The following is a 21,661-nucleotide window of genomic DNA, read 5'->3' on the forward strand; positions in this document are numbered from 1 at the left end:
CATCCAACAGCATTATTCCTTAAAGCAAATATAAATCCCTCCCTTTTCATCCCATAGCTATGACACTGAAGTAAAATGTGTTAAACTGTCTCCATGTCCTTCTTAGCATTGATCACGTTGCCCAGTCTGGTGTAGTGACGTCATTTCATTTCGTTTGGGTGAGACGGCTCATTTGGCTCCCGAACGGCTCTTCCTTTAAAATCCTCAAAAAAATCCTAATACACTGCGTTCACAATTATTAGGCAAATCGTATTCCTCAAGACGTATTTTATTTTTGAACAAACACAATGCTCTCAGTCAATCCAAAATATAAATGAGCCTCAAACCTGAATGAATAACAAAGGAAAAAATAGTTTTGATCTTTCTCAGGGGAATACATAAATGTGCAGAATTATTAGGCAACAATTAGTGTGCAGAATTATTAGGCATCCCTGAGTTCTGGGTTGCTACATGATCCCATGTTTTCTGGACTTGACTGACCAGGAGCGTTTAGGCAAACGTAGGCCTTGAAACACGACCCTGTAAATGTTTGGCTTGTGATGAAAGATTAGCCACCATTTCTAAGAACTTCCAGCATACCGTGGTCATTTATAATTACATATGTTTACAAACAATATGGAGTCAGATAATTAAATATGAAATTATCACGCACTAATTTTCCTACCTGTCCGCTTAGTAACATTCTATGGGGTAACATTATCCTCAAACTACATTTTTTAAATTATTTGTTATCTTTCAATTTTTTTTAAAAATTATTTTTAATAATGTGTGTTTCAGGAGGGGGGTGTTGGGGGGGGGGTTGGTAGTTGAGGTCTATAGCTGTTTTTCTTTATCATACATACATGTAAAAAATCTGTGCATGTGTACACAGATGCTGGTCATAAAAATAGAATTTCATCAAAAAGTTGATTTATCACTTTCTACTTTCCTCAGTAAAAGTAGCTTTCTGTTGTAATATCTGTTAAATACACGTAAACAGAAAAAATTATCAGAGTTCAATATCCATATCCACATCCAAAACCATCCAATACATAAAAGGATGATCAGCATGTTTATATAAATTGTCTGTTTTGACGAGAATAATTATCTACATAAGGACAAATATTGAACAAAATATGAACAATTGATGTAAACTAAAATAGAGTAGAATAACTGACATACCATTAGATATGTACCAGAACTTTATTAAAACCAGGAAAATGCTTTTGAGGTTAGAAAATCATTTTGTGAGAGACCAAGGAAGAGGTTAGTCCCAGACCCAGGAGGAGGAGCTGCTGTAATCAGCATCTACATACAACAAAAGAAAAATACAATACATTCTAAAAAACTACAGAAAAGAAACAAAACGTTACTCTATGAAATCTGTAACTCAGCAAACAATATGGGATTATAAAATATGACTCTTTCAACCCTTCTGTAACATTTCTGCCGTGTGCTGTTTTGACTTCCAGTTTCTCATTTATCTGAAATCCCTCCGACAACCAGAGCAGAAGATCTCAAAGCTACGTGCCTCTTAAAGCACTTGCTGGTCTACAACAATAAAGGAAATAATTATATCAATGAAAATAAGAATAATAAATCCAATGAATCCTTTGTCGAAATTCAAGTATCCCCAGTCCTGAATACTCCTCTGTAATGGGGATTCCTGATTTCTGGGGCCTCATTAATCCAATCTGCATAGAAACAATCCTAAATCTCTATTTGTGAGTTGAATTAAGTATGTGAATACGCAGTTTAAAATCTCTTTTTACGACCACTTTAGCCACCCCAGTAGATCACCAAGGATAAATACCACTTGTTCTCAGTCTCAGTGCTCATGTACAGCCATGGCTACTTCCATGTTAAAATGTCCATAATTACCCATATACTGTCCCAATAACCCAACATGGTCAAAGTCATTCCTCAGGCCTGTTGGAGACAATGCTGAAGGAAGAAATACAGTTATGGAAGCCAATAATAAAATATATTTTCTAGACTGACATAACTCACTGTAGGTGCTAGTTTAACGTGTTGAATTTGGTTCATTCAATTGATGATCACTTGACTAATAATGAAACTAAAGACAAAACAGTTAAAACAACTGAAGTGTATTTAGCATTGGGAAATATGCTGGTATTTAATACCACTATGCCCCCATCCTCAACAACTCCCTAATTATTTACCTAGACTCCAATCTGTTAACCAACAGTGTTTAGACAATGTATGAAACTGTTGCTTTTGAGGGGATTTATCTCCCCTCTCATCCTGGGTTAGACGCCAGACTGACCAGGTGCTACTGACAAGAGGCTGTTGGATGTGCACTAGATTGGCGTTCATACTATTTTGCCTTTCTAAAATGTTTTTAGGAAAACGGCAAAACGATATCTGCCGTAACACCTGCAAACAGGTCCCACCTGTCTAACAAACAACTATGTGCCCTCTGAAATGGGTTTATATCTCACATCGGATGATCAGCTTCACATTTCCCAAATGTATGCCAACAGCATACGTTCCCCAGAACAGAATCCAACCGAGAACCTCTGGGATGTTTTGTATCGGTGAATCCGCCGCCCAGGAGCTCCCTAAGGCCCTGACCCAGATCCCCCAGGACACCATCTGCTGGCTCATCAGGAGCATGGCCAGACATTGTCGGGAGTGCATACAGTAATGCGGGGGCCATACACACCACTGAGTAACATTATGAGTTGGAACAGCCTGTGACTTCCAATTGTTTACTTTGATTTTCAGTGTGAGTTTGAATACAGCCCTCAGTCGGTTGATTTTGAATTCCGTTGACTGTTGTTACATTTTGTTCTCAACGAATTACACAACATACAGTAAAGATGTAGGCCTTTAATATATTTAGTTCATCGAGACCCGATGTGTGATTTAAGTGTTCCTTTCATTTATTTGGAGTATTGTATTTTGAGGGAAACTCCCACAGTCAAAACCAGAGTGAGGTTTCTCTCCTTTGTTCACCCTGTCTAGAAAGTTCAGGTGATGTAACGAAACCTTTCGTCTCTGTTATAACAGTAAAGTTAACCTCACGTGTGTTTACACCTGTGATCTTTAAGGCTACGTAACCTAGAGAAACCCTTCCCGCAGTCAGAACAGGAGTAAGGCATCTCTCCTGTGTGCACTTTCTTGTGGTTAGCAAGCTGAGATGATGTTTTAAAATATTTCCCACAGTCAGAACAAGAGTAACGTTTCTCTCCAGAGTGCAAGTACTGGTGCCTTTTAAGCCTACGTAACTGAGAGAAACTCTTCCCACACTCAGAACAGGAGAAAGGCTTCTCTCCTGTGTGCACTCTCTTATGGAGACTAAGTTCTGATGATGTAATGAAACCTTTCCCACACTCAGAACAAGAGTAAGGTTTCTCTCCAGTGTGTATGTACTTGTGCCTTCTAAGCTTACCTATTTGAGAGAAACTAATCCCACAGTCAGAACAGCTATAAGGTTTCTCTCCAGTGTGTATGCGCTGGTGATATTTAAGAACACGTGATTGAGAAAAACTCTTTCCACAGTCAGAACAGGAGTAAGGCTTCTCTCCTGTGTGCACTCTCTGATGGCTAATAAGTTCAGGTGATGTAATGAAACCTTTCCCACAGTCAGTACAAGAGTATGGTTTCTCTCCGGTATGTATGTGCTGGTGCCTTTTAAGCATATCTATAGTTCTGAAACTTTTCCAACAATCAGAACAGATATAAGGCTTCTCTCCTGTGTGCACTCTCTGATGGCTAATAAGTTGAGCTGGTGAATTGAAACCTTTCCCACAATCAGAACAAGAGCATGGTTTCTCGCCAGTGTGTATACTCTGGTGAATTTTAAGAACATTTAATTGAGAGAAACACTTCCCACAGTCAGAACAGCAAAAAGGCTTCTCTCCAGTGTGTATACGCTGGTGAACTTTAAGCCCACCAGACTTACAAAAACTCTTCCCACAGACAGAACAGCAATATGGTTTCTCTCCAGTGTGTATGCGCTGGTGACCTTTAAGCATTTCAAAGTGAGAAAAACTCTTCCCACAGTCAGAACAGCAATAAGGTTTCTCTCCTGTGTGTATGCGCTGGTGACCTTTAAGCCTACTTAGTCTAGAGAAACCCTTCCCACAGTCAGAACAGCAGTAAGGCTTATCTGCTGTGTGCACCATCATATAGCTAGTAAGTTCAGATGATGTAACGGAACCTTTCCCGCAGTTAGAACCAGAGTCATGTTTCTCTGCAGTGTATATGTGCTGGTGCCTTTTAAGCCAACCTAATTGAGAGAAACACTTCCCACATTCAGAACAGCAATGAGGTTTCCCTCCCGTATGTTTGCCCTGATGAGCCTTAAGGGTATGTAAATGAAAGAAATTCTTCCCACAAACAGAACAGGAGTAAGACTTCTCTCTTGTATGTATGCTAATGTGTTTCTTTAACACACAATTAAATTGGAAACATTTTCCACAGTGGGGGCAGCGGTGAGACTTCTTATCTTTGCAGTCTTTCTGTTGTTTCTCTCCAGATGTAGTAAAAGTTTGAACTTCAGCAATCACATCTGTGAAAAATATCAGAAAAATGTGTGCATTGATTCACATACAAATACATAAGTTTCTGTTGAAAAAGCAGTGCATTATGTTAAAGACATTGTTTTATTGCAAACTACAAACTTTGCTTGATTTTAAACTGTCTAAGTTGGTCCATTTAAACAAGGTATTTCAAGGCCCTTAATTAAATGCCTCCCTTCAAATTATAACAATGACTGGCAGAATCTATTGGTATCTATTGGTAAACCTAAATAGAAAGTTGCTGGTTTATGGTCAAATAGTTCTACCACCCTCTACCATTGTGCTCTTCATCAAGGCACCAAGTACAATAAGTATGTTAGTATTCTGTTAAAAACACCCATCAGCCCCTCTCTCTGGACAGCTGCAGCATGTTATCCAACACTGAATCTCACCTATACTTTGAGGTATTTTACTGGGCTTTGATTATTAGGCTAAAATATGTTTAGAACGGGGGTTCAGGTCAGGGACTGCAAACAAGTAGCTTTTTGATAAGTGTTTGGCCACAGCCAAATACGTGTGTCTTTATTAAAGTATTTCCAAATGCCATGAGGTGGATAACTAAAATAGGCAAAAGCATAAGGTGTGCAAGGCAGCCAGAGATGTTTATCCACAGACGTTAATCAGGATCAGGTTCTTTATTTATGCTTAGCGTAGACATTTTTAGTTATGCGATTATGTATTAGCGAAAATGCGACTGGCGACGAAATTAACGCCTTCGGCTAGCAAAACCATAAAATAACTTACCATGCTAAAAGCAAGGTAAACCGATGGATTTGTCAACACAAAGCATCTAGGGATCGGATTCAGAATAGGGTCAGAGGAGAGGCATGGCTGTTCTTGTAGATATTCCAATTTCCGACTAGGAACAGAGTAGACTGATTAATGGCCCACGTTAATGCATTCATTTTGACAGCCCTCATCAATCTACATGTTCTCCCTCCACTGGCTACAGTGGACATTGAAGTGACAGTAGCTTGGCTAACGTTGTTCTCAGCATCCTTACAGTTAAAGCCTCTTCACCAGGTTAACCTGAGGCTGCTATTAGCTGAACCTTGCGAAAGTTCGCATTGTGGCCAAGGGAAAGGTTGGAGTAAAACACAAGAAACACTAACATACATGTTCTGACTCTACACTCTCTTGAGTATTTCCTACAATACATTCACTGCAGCATAAAAACTATATTTCCACCATGAGGCTTTATGTATTCAGTATTAATTGATTTGCATTGGCTGAATTGTTGAGCCTGGAACATGTTGAAACCCAGCAGTTTGCTAAATAAAGAGTCCTGCCCTGACCTTGCGGTTTTATGATTTTTTTCATGGATCAATAATGTATAAGTTCTAACAACTCACTTGATAAAACCAGCTCTTACCTTGACTAATTAAACTCCCCAAAATCTTCTCCTCTTCTTCATTTTTTATTTTAACATTCAGTCCCAGTATTTGACTTTTGTCTTCCTGCTTCACTGATGTCATCTCTGAATCCACCAATGAACACTGAGCTTTACTATCACAATCAGCATCTAGTGGTTCTTGTTTGATCTCAGTGTGGAAGGAGAACAGCAGGCTGGATTTGTCCTCCATCTCCTAAAACAAAGACCAAATCAGACCCATACATGACTGATGAACATGTTGGATGGGAATAAAATACACAATTGAGGAGAAAAACTACAATCACAGGTCCATATCAACAGAACCAGGTCACAGTTATGGTGTACTGTAAGTGAATAGGGCAAAAACATTTCACTATTAAGGTTTATTTTTCTGTCTACATCTGATTTTCCAAAATGTAACAAAAACTGGTATTGCATTTTTACTGGACCGCGTAAGAGGGTGGGCGACTGACAGACCGACAGGGCGGGCAACTGACAGACCGACAGGGCGGGCGAAAGACAAGGCAGGCAAGAATATTACTGTACATCCCATTCATTCATAAAATGCTGGCATTTAGTGGCTTGCAACCATAAACGTCTGCATTTAGTTTCAAAGGGTGGTTTCCACGACGGTATTCTATCAAGGTCTATATTTTTTTTGCATTCCTATTCTGACATCCAACGGCACAACAAAAATGTTTGTCCTTTAGTCCGAGGATCTTGCCCGTTCCTTGTTCCTGTCACAAGGAGAGTCTAGTTTAATCATTGAAAATACCCTGCATATGTTAACTTGTTTACACAGGGCCCAGCTGTAAAAGAGAGCTGGGTCTCAGTCTGTGTTCCTAGTTAAAATCCAAGTTTAATAATAGTAAGTCTTGTTTTTGTCAACCAAAAGTGTTTTTTCGTTTTCTTACTATTATTCTGTCTATTGTACGTAACCATGACATTCGTCAATTGCGCAATGAAGTTCTGCCGGGGGGTGGGGGGGTCTGCATGCCATTGAAGGGCAAATCAAATTGGCTTCAAGACTTGCCAATACAATCCACTGAGAATGGATTCCCGACCACTCCACAAGGACTGCAGTTTTGGAGATGCTCTGACCCAGTCGTCTAGCCATCAAACTTTGAGGACAGAATGATCACTTGCTGTTTAATATACCCCACCCACTGGCAGGTGCCTTGATAACGAGATTATCAGTGTTATTCACTTCTCCTGTCAGTGGTCATAATGTTATGGCTTATGGGTGTATCAGTGTTATTCACTTCACCTGTCAGTGGTCATAATGTTATGGCTTATGGGTGTATCAGTGTTATTCACTTCTCCTGTCAGTGGTCATGTTATGGCTGATGGGTGTATCAGTGTTATTCACTTCACCTGTCAGTGGTCATAATGTTATGGCTGATGGGTGTATCAGTGTTATTCACTTCACCTGTCAGTGGTCATAATGTTATGGCTGATGGGTGTATCAGTGTTATTCACTTCACCTGTCAGTGGTCATAATGTTATGGCTGATGGGTGTATCAGTGTTATTCACTTCACCTGTCAGTGGTCATAATGTTATGGCTGATCGGTGTAGAATGAGTCATAAATAAAATAAACCGGCTAGTTACTGGTTCTTTTGGCATTTCTAGACCCAGTTCAAATAAGGTCTGTGTATCGCATAGGATTAAGCATCCTTGCCATTTTGATAACTGAGTAAATATATATAAGACAAGGAGACATATCAATATATTTTCCTAAATTTGGCCAAAAACAACAGAAAGCTAATTAGCCGCTGTGACCATCTCAATTAACTACACTAGCGTTCGACGTCATCACCAAGGGCAGCCCACGTTTCCCACAGAGAATAACCTAAACAGCAAGAGTTTGATTGTTGAGCTTTTTGCCAGACCGCATAAGCGGAGGAGAGCGAATGTCTCTTACTGACTGACTACCCTTTGTAGACGCAGACTATTGACCAACGCGGACTGTTGTTCCGTGTTTGAGCCTCATCACAGTCTAAACAGACCATGCATTAGGATTTATTCATGATAGACAAAAACCTTGCTGGCTACAGCCTTCGGTAGCTACGTTACAGTAAGCCGATCTTCGAAGTACACATCCGTGCATGCTTTTTGGGGTAATAAGGTAGATCACCCCCTTGCACAGTGAAAGAGGAGGGGTTTCCACGATTCGTCTTTAGTAAGTTCTCCAACCAAATTCTAGCCTACTAGCAACGAACTACAACATAATCTTCTTTAATAATTTATTCAGCGGTTTCCAACCAACGTTTCCGGTGCATTACCGCCACCAACTGGACTGGAGTGTGGACCAGACACACACGGAACGTCTATAAATCTTGCCAATGCATGGAAATCACACGCATCGCTCTCGAGCGAAGGTTACGCTCTGCTCCATCGCTCCACGTCTTTCCCATGGCTCTAGGCTATAATTTTAAATATAATTGATGGGTAATGTTTAATACCGTAACTGAAATTAGGAAATAGAGAATCTAAAGTAAAGTGCTTGTAATAAAGCTTGTAATATGTAACCTGCTTTCACAATCTTTATTGCGTAGAGATTTCATGAAAAATGGGACTGATGGAAAGTCTATGAAGACTAAAAACCATTTGGTTATGTTAGCAAGCTGTTAGCTAGAAAATAATGAATAGCCTACGTAGATAGCTATCTGACACACAATATGACCAGCGAAAACGATTCTCTCCATTTAAAAAAAGCAGCATGCAACATCTGTGGAGAATCGCTGCGTTCCGAGTAGCTGCAGAAAATGTTCTGCAAGCTTTCTGCTTTAACGCAGTCAGTGTGGTCGAGGCGTAATGCTAATATAATGCTACTGCACTATAGAGCCTCCCGTTGCAAGGTCGGATAATTCCTACAAACGTTTCAGCTTTGTTTTATGATCTGGATAACGGTACAGATTTGCTTTTTTTGTTTAGATTAACACCAAGGACCACCGCCATTCAACAGTGGAGTATTTAAGGAAATATAAAAGACACAAAGAACGAAATAGTTGTTTAATCACTTACCATTTCAGCAACTTGGATTCTAGCTTGTATGTCACGAAATGAAACTATACCGAAGTTCGACAACCAAATTTTTGCCTACAAACAACCAGCTGCAACACGATGAATTCGGCTTCCTGGTCTTCTTCTTCTTCTTCTTTAGTACTTTATACAGCAGTTTCCAACCAACGTTTCCGCTGCATTACCGACACCTAGAGGAGTGGAGTGTGGCCCAGACACAAGTACGTCTAAATCCAAATACCCTGACTGCGGTGTTGCAGTTCGAGGCGAGGATCAATGTGGGCGGAGTCAAACCCATATTTCACCCCGCCCGCAGTTTTTTTTGTCCATCTGAGGTTTGACACACTGAATACAAACACACACGCTTGTGCAGACATATGTTGAATACAAACGTAGTTCATTTTTGAAGATCTTAAGAAATGTATGATAAGAAATAAGTGATACCTTCCAGTGCATTTGAGCGAAAAGCTGATGGAAATCCTACTCATCGCTCACGAGTGAAGGTTACGCTCTGCTCCATCGCTCCACGTGTTTCCCATGACTCTGCTCAAAACTGCTAATCAATCACAGGAAAAATTATTGCCTCTTCAAATTCGCTTCATTCATTTTTTGTATAGTCATAATTCAAACAAAATCTGTCAATTTTGTAATTATGAATGTCGAGTAATAGTTTTTTATATGCCATACAGTACTTTAATGGAAGGATGAGGATACAGTGTAAGTAATCATGATTTCAAATTGTCTACAGATCTGTCTATCAATCTTTTGCCAAAAAAGTATACATCCAAACAAGTAGCACTATATTATTTGTTTATTATTAATTTTATACAACCGCTGCCAAGAGATTCAGATGCTCAGAGTTTAGTAGACTACATCAGAGGCCTTGCTAGGATCACAATACATCCAGGGCTAATAGTATCACTGAGTAAAGTAAATGTAATTTCACATGGTATACCTTGATTGTTTTCATCATGTAGGCCTACGGTCCATTGATTGCATTAAGAGAGACCAATTTCTGTATCCTGATCAAACTTATTTCCTATCCTCTTAATTAATTTTTCTAATCAACTGTAAGAAGTGAATGCGTGTTAATCTAGCCTACATTGACTGAAATGATCAAGGGTGTAACCTTGAGTTTACTGTAATTGATATTCTGTTACCATTAAATGTTCTCCTGGATATCAAGAGCTAGTTGACAAGACCAAGAGTTTAGTTTTGGGTGAAACTAATTGAATAAATGTAAATGTGGGAGTGCCGGTTTCTTTGTTTCATTATTGGAGAAAACAAAGGAAGATGGCATTAGAATTTGGCACCAGTCCTCCTGTGTTTTTGCACTTTTTGTAAAAAAGAATCAACCTTTTGGTCAAGTGTATATAAGGCCCCTGTAGACCTGAGACTTGGAGCCACCCATCCTGCAGTTAGTGTATCTTCTGATTCTGACGTGCTGTTGACTTGCTCCCGTGCAACCAAATCAATCAACATAACCAACAGCTATTCACATTTGAAGACTTTTGATTGTAAATCATATTACAGAGGAATTTGTTGAGTTTTCCCATGTCTTATTCAACTAGTGTTTTCTGAAGTGTAAGGAATAATTCCGCTATCATTGCTCTGAAACGTTTATTTCATTTCATTAATGATTTTTATAATGTGTTCCTACTAGTCAAATTACGATAAGACCATATTCTTACCTGCCACAAAAAGTGTTTGACTTTACTCACAACTTGAAGCAAGTTTGGAGGAATAATTTAGGCAAGGCCATTCTTCTGCCTGCCAAAATCTTCCCAGACCCCCTGACCATCCGCCCCAGCTCCATGCAAAGCTGTCCTGTCCACCCTACTCTTCTCCTTGTACACCAACAGCTGCACCCGAACATCACCTCACTCACAAAGAAAGCTCAGAAGAGGATGTACTTCCTGCGGCAGCTGAAGTTGAACCTCCCAAAGACGATGATGGTGCACTTCTACACTGGCTGAAGTCCCCCTAAAATAGGCTGCTTGCCTGTGTATCATTAAACATTTAATGATACACAGCTTTAAGACATTTTTCAATAATGGTCATAGAAACTTCAAACAGGATTCATACGATTCTAGCCAAGCCTCATTGTTCAACCTTTATTTTGTTTAAAGAAATTATGGATTTAGTAATAATCAATAAATCAATGGAAACAATAATGGTCTTAGAAAAGCTGATCTATAGTACTCAAAACACAAGGGTCTGACAGGTTCCAGCTTTGTTTTGGTGGAATATTTTTTTGATTTATTAATAACAATCTATTCCCATTAATAATAATAATCAATAACTATAATCAATAATAATAAATTCTGTTTCTTTTTCAATAATGATCATAGAAACTTCAAAACCTGATGCATATTAGTCTAAAACAAGCTTGCCTACGTGTTTAACCTTTGACGGGGTGAAGAATATGTTTATAGATTTTTTAGTAATCAATAAAACACTATTCTGTATACCTTTTTCAAAAATGTATATTATTCTGGAAATAGCTGGCTTACTTAGTCATTGATTTGGTGGAAACAGCCTTTATTCATTTATTATTAATCAATAAAACCAATTCAAATCTGTATATCTTCAATACCATTTTCAATAATGATCATAGAAACTTCAAACCTGATACAACTTTTTCTAGAAATAGTTGGTCTACTTGTTGAACCTCTATATTATGTTGGTCCTGAAAATGAAAAACGCCTCATTAGGATTGAGATTCACAGTTAACGTTACTTGTGTTACGGTTAGGAAAAATGTTAGGTTAAGCATTATGGTACTGAGGTTAGGGTTAGGATGAAGGTTAGGAGTCAGGTCACTAAAGCAGGAAACGACTGCATGAACCACAAAAATACCCCAACAAAAACATGTTGGAATCAAACTCACAACCATTGGACTGCCCGCCCGTCATCCCAGACCACAACGCCCGCCCGTCATCCCAGACCACAACGCCCGCCCGTCATCCCAGACCACAACTCCCGCCCGCCATCCCAGATCACAACGCCCACCCGCCCGTCATCCCAGACCACAACGCCCGCCCGCCATCCCAGATCACAATGCCCACCCGCCCGTCATCCCAGACCACAACTCCCGCCCGCCATCCCAGATCACAATGCCCGCCCGTCATCCCAGACCACAATGCCCGCCCGCCATCCCAGATCACAATGCCCACCCGCCCGTCATCCCAAACCACAATGCCCGCCCGCCATCCCAGACCACAATGCCCGCCCGCCATCCCAGATCACAATGCCCACCAGCCCGTCATCCCAAACCACAATGCCCACCCGCCATCCCAAACCACAATGCCCACCCGCCCGTCATCCCAAACCACAATGCCCGCCCGCCATCCCAAACCACAATGCCCACCCGCCCGTCATCCCAAACCACAACGCCCACCCGCCATCCCAGACCGCAATGCCCGTCCGCCCGCTATCCCAGACCACAACGCCCTTGCAAACAGCCATTCTAACCCTAAACCCAAACACAGCCTTCAGTTTTGTTGGGTGATTTTGGTTTCCATTGGCCGTTGATAAGTCATTTTGTTCAACAAATTACACAATGTACAGTACAGACTTCAATCTTTAATATACTTTGTTCATCAATACCCAATGTGTGATTCAAGTGTTCCCTTAATTTACTTGAGCAATGAATTTTGGTAGGAGGGCTTTTTTCCCCCATGGAAATTGTAGCTTTTCTTTTTTAATCGCTCTTACCCCTTGTACAAAGTACCGGCATTTAACACTTTATTACATTCCTCACAGCCATTTGTCACATACAAACTCCCTAGATATGCTGCAAGTACTCTCTCTTGACCTCCTTGAACAGTTGGTTGAAGTCTTCCAAAGGTTCCTCCTCACTGGGCTCAAGTCCATTTGATTTAGTGAACGTATTCTCACAGTCAGAACAGGCTTAAGGTTTCTCTCCAGTATGTATTTGCTGGTGACGTTTAAGGGTACTTGCTTGAGAAAAATTATTTCCAGAGTCAGAGCAGGAGTAAGGCTTCTCTCGTGTGCACTCTCTGATGTCGAGCAAGTCCATCTGATTTAGTGACACTTTTCCCACAGTCAGAACAGGAGTGAGGTTTCTCTTCAGTATGTATTCGCTGGTGATTTTTAAGGTTACTTAATACAGGGAAATTCATTCCACAGTGGGAACAGGAGTATGGCTTCTCTCCTGTATGCACTCTCCGGTGAACAGTAAACTCACGTGATCTTATGAAACTCTCCCCACAATCAGAACAGGAATAAGGTTTCTCTCCAGTGTGTATGCGCTTGTGAATTGTAAGATTATTCATCAGAGAGAAACCTTTCCCACAGTCAGTACAGGAGAAAGGCTTCTCTCCTGTATGTATACGCTGGTGACATTTAAGGGTGTATAAATTAGAGAAACTCGTCCCACAGTCAGAACAGGAGTAAGGTTTCTCTCCAGTGTGTATGCGCTTGTGAGTTGTAAGGTTAGCGATCTGAGAGAAACTTTTCCCACAGTCAGAACAGGAATAAGGTTTCTCTCCTGTATGTATTCGCTGGTGATTTTTAAGTATTTCTAAATAAGAGAAGCTCTTCCCACAGTCAGAACAGGAGAAAGGCTTCTCTCCTGTATGTATACGCTGGTGACATTTAAGGATGTGTAAATGAGAGAAACTCTTCCCACAGTCAGAACAGGAGTAAGGCTTCTCTCCTGTGTGCACTCTCTGATGGCTAATAAGTTCAGGTGATGTAATGAAACCTTTCCCACAGTCAGTACAAGAGTATGGTTTCTCTCCGGTGTGTATGTGCTGGTGCCTTTTAAGCATATCAACAGTTCTGAAACTTTTCCAACAATCAGAACAGATATAAGGCTTCTCTCCTGTGTGCACTCTCTGATGGCTAATAAGTTGAGCTGGTGTATTGAAACCTTTCCCACAATCAGAACAAGAGCAAGGTTTCTCGCCAGTGTGTATACTCTGGTGCATTTTAAGAACATTTAATTGAGAGAAACACTTCCCACAGTCAGAACAGCAAAAAGGCTTCTCTCCAGTGTGTATACGCTGGTGAACTTTAAGCCCACCAGACTTACAAAAACTCTTCCCACAGTCAGAACAGCAATAAGGTTTCTCTCCAGTGTGTATGCGCTGGTGAGCCTTAAGGGTATGTAAACGAAAGAAACTCTTCCCACAAACAGAACAGGAGTAAGACTTCTCTCTTGTATGTATGATAATGTGTTTCTTTAACACACAATTGAATTGGAAACATTTTCCACAGTGGGGGCAGCGGTGAGACTTCTTATCTTTGCAGGCTTTCGGTTGTTTCTCTCCAGATGTAGTAAATGTTTGAACTTCAGCAATCACATCTGTGAAAAATATCAGACAAATTAATTAGTGCATAGATTCACATAGAAATGCATAATTTTCTGTTGAAAAAGCAGTGCATTACACTCACCTAAAGGATTATTAGGAACACCATACTAATACTGTGTTTGACCCCGTTTCGCCTTCAGAACTGCCTTAATTCTACGTGGCATTGATTCAACAAGGTGCTGAAAGCATTCTTTAGAAATGTTGGCCCATTTTGATAGGATAGCATCTTGCAATTGATGGAGATTTGTGGGATGCACATCCAGGGCACGAAGCTCCCGTTCCACCACATCCCAAAAATGCTCTATTGGGTTGAGATCTGGTGACTGTGGGGGCCATTTCAGTACAGTGAACTCATTGTCATGTTCAAGAAACCAATTTGAAATTATTCGAGCTTTGTGACATGGTGCATTATCCTGCTGGAAGTAGCCATCAGAGGATGGGTACATGGTGGTCATAAAGGGATGGACATGGTTAGAAACAATGCTCTGGTAGGCCGTGGCATTTAAACAATGCCCAATTGGCACTAAAGGGCCTAAAGTGTGCCAAGAAAACATCCCCCACACCATTACACCACCACCACCAGCCTGCACAGTGGTAACAAGGCATGATGGATCCATATTCTCATTCGGTTTACGCCAAATTCTGACTCTACCATTTCAATGTCTCAACAGAAATCGAGACTCATCAGACCAGGCAACATTCTTCCAGTCTTCAACTGTCCAATTTTGGTGAGCTTGTGCAAATTGTAGCCTCTTTTTCCTATTTGTAGTGGAGATGAGTGGTACCCACTGGGGTCTTCTGCTGTTGTAGCCCATCCGCCTCAAGGTTGTGTGTGTTGTGGCTTCACAAATGCTTTGCTGCATACCTCGGTTGTAACGAGTGGTTATTTCAGTCAAAAGTTGCTTATCTATCAGCTTGAATCAGTCGGCCCATTCTCCTCTGACCTCTAGCATCAACAAGGCATTTTCGCCCACAGGACTGCCGCATACTGGATGTTTTTCCCTTTTCACACCATTCTTTGTAAACCCTAGAAATGGTTGTGTGTGAAAATCCCAGTAACTGAGCAGAGTGTGAAATAATCAGACCGGCCCGTCTGGCACCAACAACCATGCCACGCTCAAAATTGCTTAAATCACCTTTCTTTCCCATTCTGACATTCAGTTTGAAGTTCAGGAGATTGTCTTGACCAGGACCACACCCCTAAATGCATTGAAGCAACTGCCATGTGATTGGTTGATTAGATAATTGCATTAATGAGAAATTGAACAGGTGTTCCTAATAATCCTTTAGGTGAGTGTATGTTAAAGACATTGTTTTATTGCAAACTACAAACATTGCTTGATTTTAAACTGTCTAAGTTGGTCCATTCAAACAAGGTATTTCAAGGCCCTTAATTAAATGCCTCCCTAAAAATTATCACAATTACTGGCAGAATCTATTGGTATCCCATGTAAACCTAAATAGAAAGTTGCTGGTTTATGGTCAAATAGTTCTACCACCCTCTACCATAGTGCTCTTCATCAAGGCACCAAGTACAATAAGTATGTTAGTATTCTGTTAAAAACACCCATCAGCCCCTCTCTCTGGACAGCTGCAGCATGTTATCCAACACTGAATCTCACCTATACTTTGAGGTATTTTACTGGGCTTTGATTATTAGGCTAAAATATGTTTAGAACGGGGGTTCAGGTCAGGGACTGCAAACAAGTAGCTTTTTGATAAGTGTTTGGCCACAGCCAAATACGTGTGTCTTTATTAAATTATTTCCAAATGCCATGAGGTGGATAACTAAAACAGGCAAAAGCATAAGGTGTGCAAGGCAGCCAGAGATGTTAATCCACAGACGTTAATCAGGATCAGGTTCTTTATTTATGCTTAGCGTAGACATTTTTAGTTATGCGATTATGTATTAGCGAAAATGCGACTGGCGACGAAATTAACGCCTTCGGCTAGCAAAACCATAAAATAACTTACCATGCTAAAAGCAAGGTAAACCGATGGATTTGTCAACACAAAGCATCTAGGGATCGGATTCAGAATAGGGTCAGAGGAGAGGCATGGCTGTTCTTGTAGATATTCCAATTTCCGACTTGGAACAGAGTAGACTGATTAATGGCCCACGTTAATGCATTCATTTTGACAGCCCTCATCAATCTACATGTTCTCCCTCCACTGGCTACAGTGGACATTGAAGTGACAGTAGCTTGGCTAACATCGTTCTCAGCATCCTTATAGTTAGCAACCTCAGGTAAACCTGGTGAAGAGGCTTTATTAGCTGAACCTTGCGAATGTCTGCATTGTGGCCATGGGAAAAGTTGGAGTAAAACACAAGAAACACTAACATACATGTTCTGACTCTACACTCTCTTGAGTATTTCCTACAATACATTCACTGCAGCATAAAAACTATATTTCCACCATGAGGCTTTATGTATTCAGTATTAATTGATTTGCATTGGCTGAATTGTTGAGCCTGGAACATGTTGAAACCCAGCAGTTTGCTAAATAAAGAGTTCTGCCCTGATTTTTTTCATGGATCAATAATGTATAAGTTCTAACAACTCACTTGATAAAAACCAGCTCTTACCTTGACTAATTAAACTCCCCAAATTCTTCTTCTCTTCTTCATTTTTTATTTTAATATTCAGTCCCAGTATTTTACTTTTGTCTTCCTGCTTCATTGATGTCATCTCTGAATCCACCAATGAACACTGAGCTTTACTATCACAATCAGCATCTAGTGGTTCTTGCTTGACCTCAGTGTGGAAGGAGAGCAGCAGGCTGGGTTTGTCCTCCATCTCCTAAAACAAAGACCAAATCAGACTGATGAACATGTTGGACAGGAATAAAATACACAATTGAGGAGGAAAAACTACAATCATAGGTCCATATCAACAGAACCAGGTCACAGTTAAGGTGTACTGTAAGTGAATAGGGCAAAAACGTTTCACTATTATGGTTTATTTTTCGGTCTACAACAGATTTTCCAAAATGTAATAAAAAAATTGTTTGCATTTTTACTGGACCGCGTAAGAGGGTGGGCGACTGACAGACCGACAGGGCGGGCAGGCGAAAGACAAGGCGGGCAATAATATTACTGTACATCCCATTCATTCATAAAATGCTGGCATTTAATGGCTTGCAACCATAAACGTCTGCATTTAGTTTCAAAGGGTGGTTTCCACGACGGTATTCTATCAAGGTCTATATTTTTTTGCATTCCTATTCTGACATCCAACGGCACAAAAAAATGTTTGTCCTTTAGTCCGAGGATCTTGCCCGTTCCTTGTTCCTGTCACAAGGAGAGTCTAGTTTAATCATTGAAAATACCCTGCATATGTTAACTTGTTTACACAGGGCCCAGCTGTAAAAGAGAGCTGGGTCTCAGTCTGTGTTCCTAGTTAAAATCCAAGTTTAATAATAGTAAGTCTTGTTTTTGTCAACCAAAAGTGTTTTTTTGTTTTCTTACTATTATTCTGTCTATTGTACGTAACCATGACATTCGTCAATCGCGCAATGAAGTTCTGCCGGGGGGTGGGGGGGTCTGCATGCCATTGAAGGGCAAATCAAATTGGCTTCAAGACTTGCCAATACAATCCACTGAGAATGGATTCCCGACCACTCCACAAGAACTGCAGTTTGGAGATGATCTGACCCAGTCGTCAAGCCATCAAACTTTGAGGACAGAATGATCACTTGCTGTTTAATATACCCCACCCACTGGCAGGTGCCTTGATAACGAGATTATCAGTGTTATTCACTTCACCTGTCAGTGGTCATAATGTTATGGCTGATGGGTGTATCAGTGTTATTCACTTCACCGGTCAGTGGTCATAATGTTATGGCTGATGGGTGTATCAGTGTTATTCACTTCACCTGTCAGTGGTCATAATGTTATGGCTGATGGGTGTATCAGTGTTATTCACTTCACCTGTCAGTGGTCATAATGTTATGGCTGATGGGTGTATCAGTGCTATTCACTTCACCTGTCAGTGGTCATAATGTTATGGCTTAGGGGTGTATCAGTGTTATTCACTTCACCTGTCAGTGGTCATAATGTTATGGCTGATGGGTGTTTCAGTGTTATTCACTTCACCTGTCAGTGGTCATAATGTTATGGCTGATGGGTGTATCAGTGTTATTCACTTCACCTGTCAGTGGTCATAATGTTATGGCTGATGGGTGTATCAGTGTTATTCACTTCACCTGTCAGTGGTCATAATGTTATGGCTGATCGGTGTAGAATGAGTCATAAATAAAATAAACTGGCTAGTTACTGGTTCTTTTGGCATTTTTAGACCCAGTACAAATAAGGTCTGTGTATCGCATAGGATTAAGCATCCTTGCCATTTTGATAACTGAGTAAATATATATAAGACAAGGAGACATCTCAATATAGTTGCCCAAATTTGGCCAAAAACAACAGACAGCTAATTAGCCGCTGTGACCATCTCAATTAACTACACTAGCGTTCGACGTCATCACCAAGGGCAGCATGTGTTAGCTAGAAAACCGCCCACGTTTCCCACAGAGAATAACCTAAACAGCAAGAATATAGTTTGATTGTTGAGCTTTTTGCCAGACCGCATTAGCGGAGGAGAGCGAATGTCTCTTACTGACTGACTACCCTTTGTAGACGCAGACTATTGACCAACGCGGACTGTTGTTCCGTGTTTGAGCCTCATCACAGTCTAAACAGACCATGCATTAGGATTTATTCATGATAGACAAAAACCTTGCTGGCTACAGCCTTCGGTAGCTACGTTACAGTAAGCCGATCTTCGAAGTACACATCCGTGCATTCTTTTTGGGGTAATAGGGTAGATCACCCCCTTGCACAGTGAAAGAGGAGGGGTTTCCACAATCGTCTTTTCACTTGACGAAAAAGTGAGCTATAGTCACCTATATTTCACAAATGAAAGAGAAACAAACGGTGTTGTGGCATTAAATGACATAGCTTTGACAGTGTAAAGTTCATACTCGCTAGCAATTGCTCAATTATTATTACTATTCCAATTAGTAAGTTAGATGCTATTTGTGGTGGAGGTAAACTTAATAAGAAACGTTTATCAACCTTGGCGAGGGAGAGGTGTTGCAGGAGCCATGTGTTAACGTACAGTACTATAAATGTGTGTTGGCTGCAAACAGTATTTTGTATGATTTGATGTAAAACATTAGGCATCTTTATTATTTACAAGATATTCAAGATGTACAGTATGGAATTAGGTTTTCCACCAGGCCATTTATATAAATATGAACACGCTACCTAGCGTGCTATCATGATTTGAGGTTGTTGTTTTTACCGCCCCCTCAGTCACTGTCAAGCCAAACTTTTTCACAGGCACTGCTTTCATAACACCAGACCTGAAGCTAATAAATGTGTCAACCCTGCAATCAAGACATTGTAATTTTATTCTCACACCTTGAGTATCCTTGATCTACCAAATAAAGAATACTCCTATCAAGGGTTGACTGTTACCAGGACTGTGTTTCAAAGTCCTGGTAATAAACTAACATTTCTACTGGTTAGAAGTCATCTAGACTTGGCCTATTCATAACATGTTCAAGCCCCCTCCTCGACTCACCAGTCACTTATTTTTGTTAAGTTTTCCGTTTGGAACAGGACTGAAGCCTCGATCAGACCAGCAGTGTCAATGCGCTGGGATACAGTCAATTCATTTAAAATGGAAGGCTGCGATTGGCTTGCAGCAGTGCAGAACCATTTGCAGAACGTTTGGTCTTGTGTATGCGTTGGCTTTATCCAGCGTATGTCTCAAACAGTATGCGTGGACGGGGAATGTCAAACTTTGGCACTTTATCGCAAACTTCTGCAAAATTGCAATATATTTATTTTTGATAATTCACTAAATACAACATTAATAGTACATATTTCAGAAAATGTAATATGCAAGCATATCACGTTAGACAACCTATAATATAATCACCTTCTAAAAGTAAAAACCTGGAGGTTATTACATTCTAAATAAACAAAATATCTACTTTAGTCTGTACCAAGGTCAATATGATCAACTATTCCAAATGGTAGGACCACGGAGCGAAATGGACGAGTAACGCGAATTCGTTTGTCAAGTTCAACGCCTTGTCTTCGGCCTCCGGTAAGAAAAAATGTAAGTGGTATAATGACAGGTAGTGACCTAGAGGTGTCATTGTTCTGGCCCAGGGTTTTGAGCGAGAACCGAAGAAGATGTAGACCGGTTGTTGTGGTGCACGCTGGCAAGCTAATAAACCGAACACAGAGAGAACTCACGTGTGGCCGTCTTCTTAGTATCACTACATGTCTCTAAATAATACGTATAGACCTTACAATTGGTTTAATCACTTACCATTTCAGCTACTTGAATCTAAAGTAAAGTGCTTGTAATATGTAACCTTCTTTCACAATCTTTATTGCGTAGAGATTTCATGAAAAATTAGACTGATAGAAAGTCTATAAAGACAAAACCATTTGGTTATGTTAGCAAGCTGCTAGCTAGAAAATAATGAATGGCCTACGTAGATCGCTATCTGCCACACAATATGACCAGCGAAAACGATTCTCTCCATTTTAAAAAAGCAACATGCAACATCTGTGGAGAATCGATGCGTTCTGAGTAGTTGCAGAAAATGTTCTGCAAGCTTTCTGCTTTAACGAAGTCAGTGTGATCGAGGCGTAATGCTAATATAATGCTACTGCACTATACAGCCTCCCGTTGCAAGGTCGGATAATTCCTACAAACGTTTCAGCTTTGTTTTATGATCTGGATAACCGTACACTGATTTGCATTTTTTTGTTTAGATTAACAGTAAGGATCACCGCCATTCAACAGTGGAGTATTTAAGGAAACGTAAAAGACACAAAGAACAAAATAGTTGTTTAATAACTTACCATTTCAGCAACTTGGATTCTTGCTTGTATTTCACGAAATGAAACTATACCGAAGTTCGGCAACCAAATTTTAGCCTACAAACAACGAGCTGCAACACGATGAATTCTGCTTCCTCGTCTTCTTCTTCTTTAACACTTTATACAGCGGTTTCCAACCAACGTTTCCGGTGCATTACCGACACCAACTGGACTGGAGTGGAGTGTGGCCCACACACAAGTAACGTCTAAATCCAAGTACACTGACTGTGGTGTTGCAGTTTGAGGCGAGGATCAATGTGGGCGGAGTCAAACCCATATTTCACCCCGCCGGCAGTTATTTTGTCCATCTGAAAAGCTCGGGCACTGGAGGAGCTCAGAGTAGAGCCTGCTCCTCCACATCGAGAGGGATCAGCTGAGGTGGCTTGGGCATCTGTTTCAGATGCCTCCGGAATGCCTTCCTGGGAAGGTGTTCCGGTCCAGTCCCACCGGGAGGAGACCCCGGGGAAGACCTAGGACACGCTGGAGGGACTATGTCTC

At 40.6% G+C, this 21,661-nt stretch overlaps 2 protein-coding genes and 1 pseudogene across 4 annotated transcripts in view; 1 reads left to right on the forward strand and 2 right to left on the reverse strand.

Annotated features, from left to right (window-relative positions):
- The window catches only part of LOC105027450 (zinc finger protein OZF-like), a 541,343-nt gene that overhangs the window by 365,919 nt on the left and 153,763 nt on the right, over positions 1–21,661 (forward strand). The gene's annotated exons all lie outside the window — the stretch shown is intronic.
- Positions 2,672–9,104, reverse strand: LOC105031293 (gastrula zinc finger protein XlCGF26.1-like). Its single transcript, XM_010905632.4, has 3 exons — positions 8,925–9,104; positions 5,899–6,112; positions 2,672–4,516 (listed from the first exon to the last, which is right to left on the reverse strand). The coding sequence occupies exons 1-3, from the start codon at positions 8,925–8,927 to the stop codon at positions 3,024–3,026; spliced, it is 1,710 nt and encodes a 569-aa protein (XP_010903934.2). The 5' UTR covers positions 8,928–9,104; the 3' UTR covers positions 2,672–3,023.
- On the reverse strand, positions 12,486–21,352 carry LOC114828713 (annotated as a pseudogene).

This window comes from Esox lucius, chromosome 20, assembly GCF_011004845.1.
Source record: "Esox lucius isolate fEsoLuc1 chromosome 20, fEsoLuc1.pri, whole genome shotgun sequence".
In the NCBI taxonomy this organism is placed as follows: Eukaryota; Metazoa; Chordata; class Actinopteri; order Esociformes; family Esocidae; genus Esox; species Esox lucius.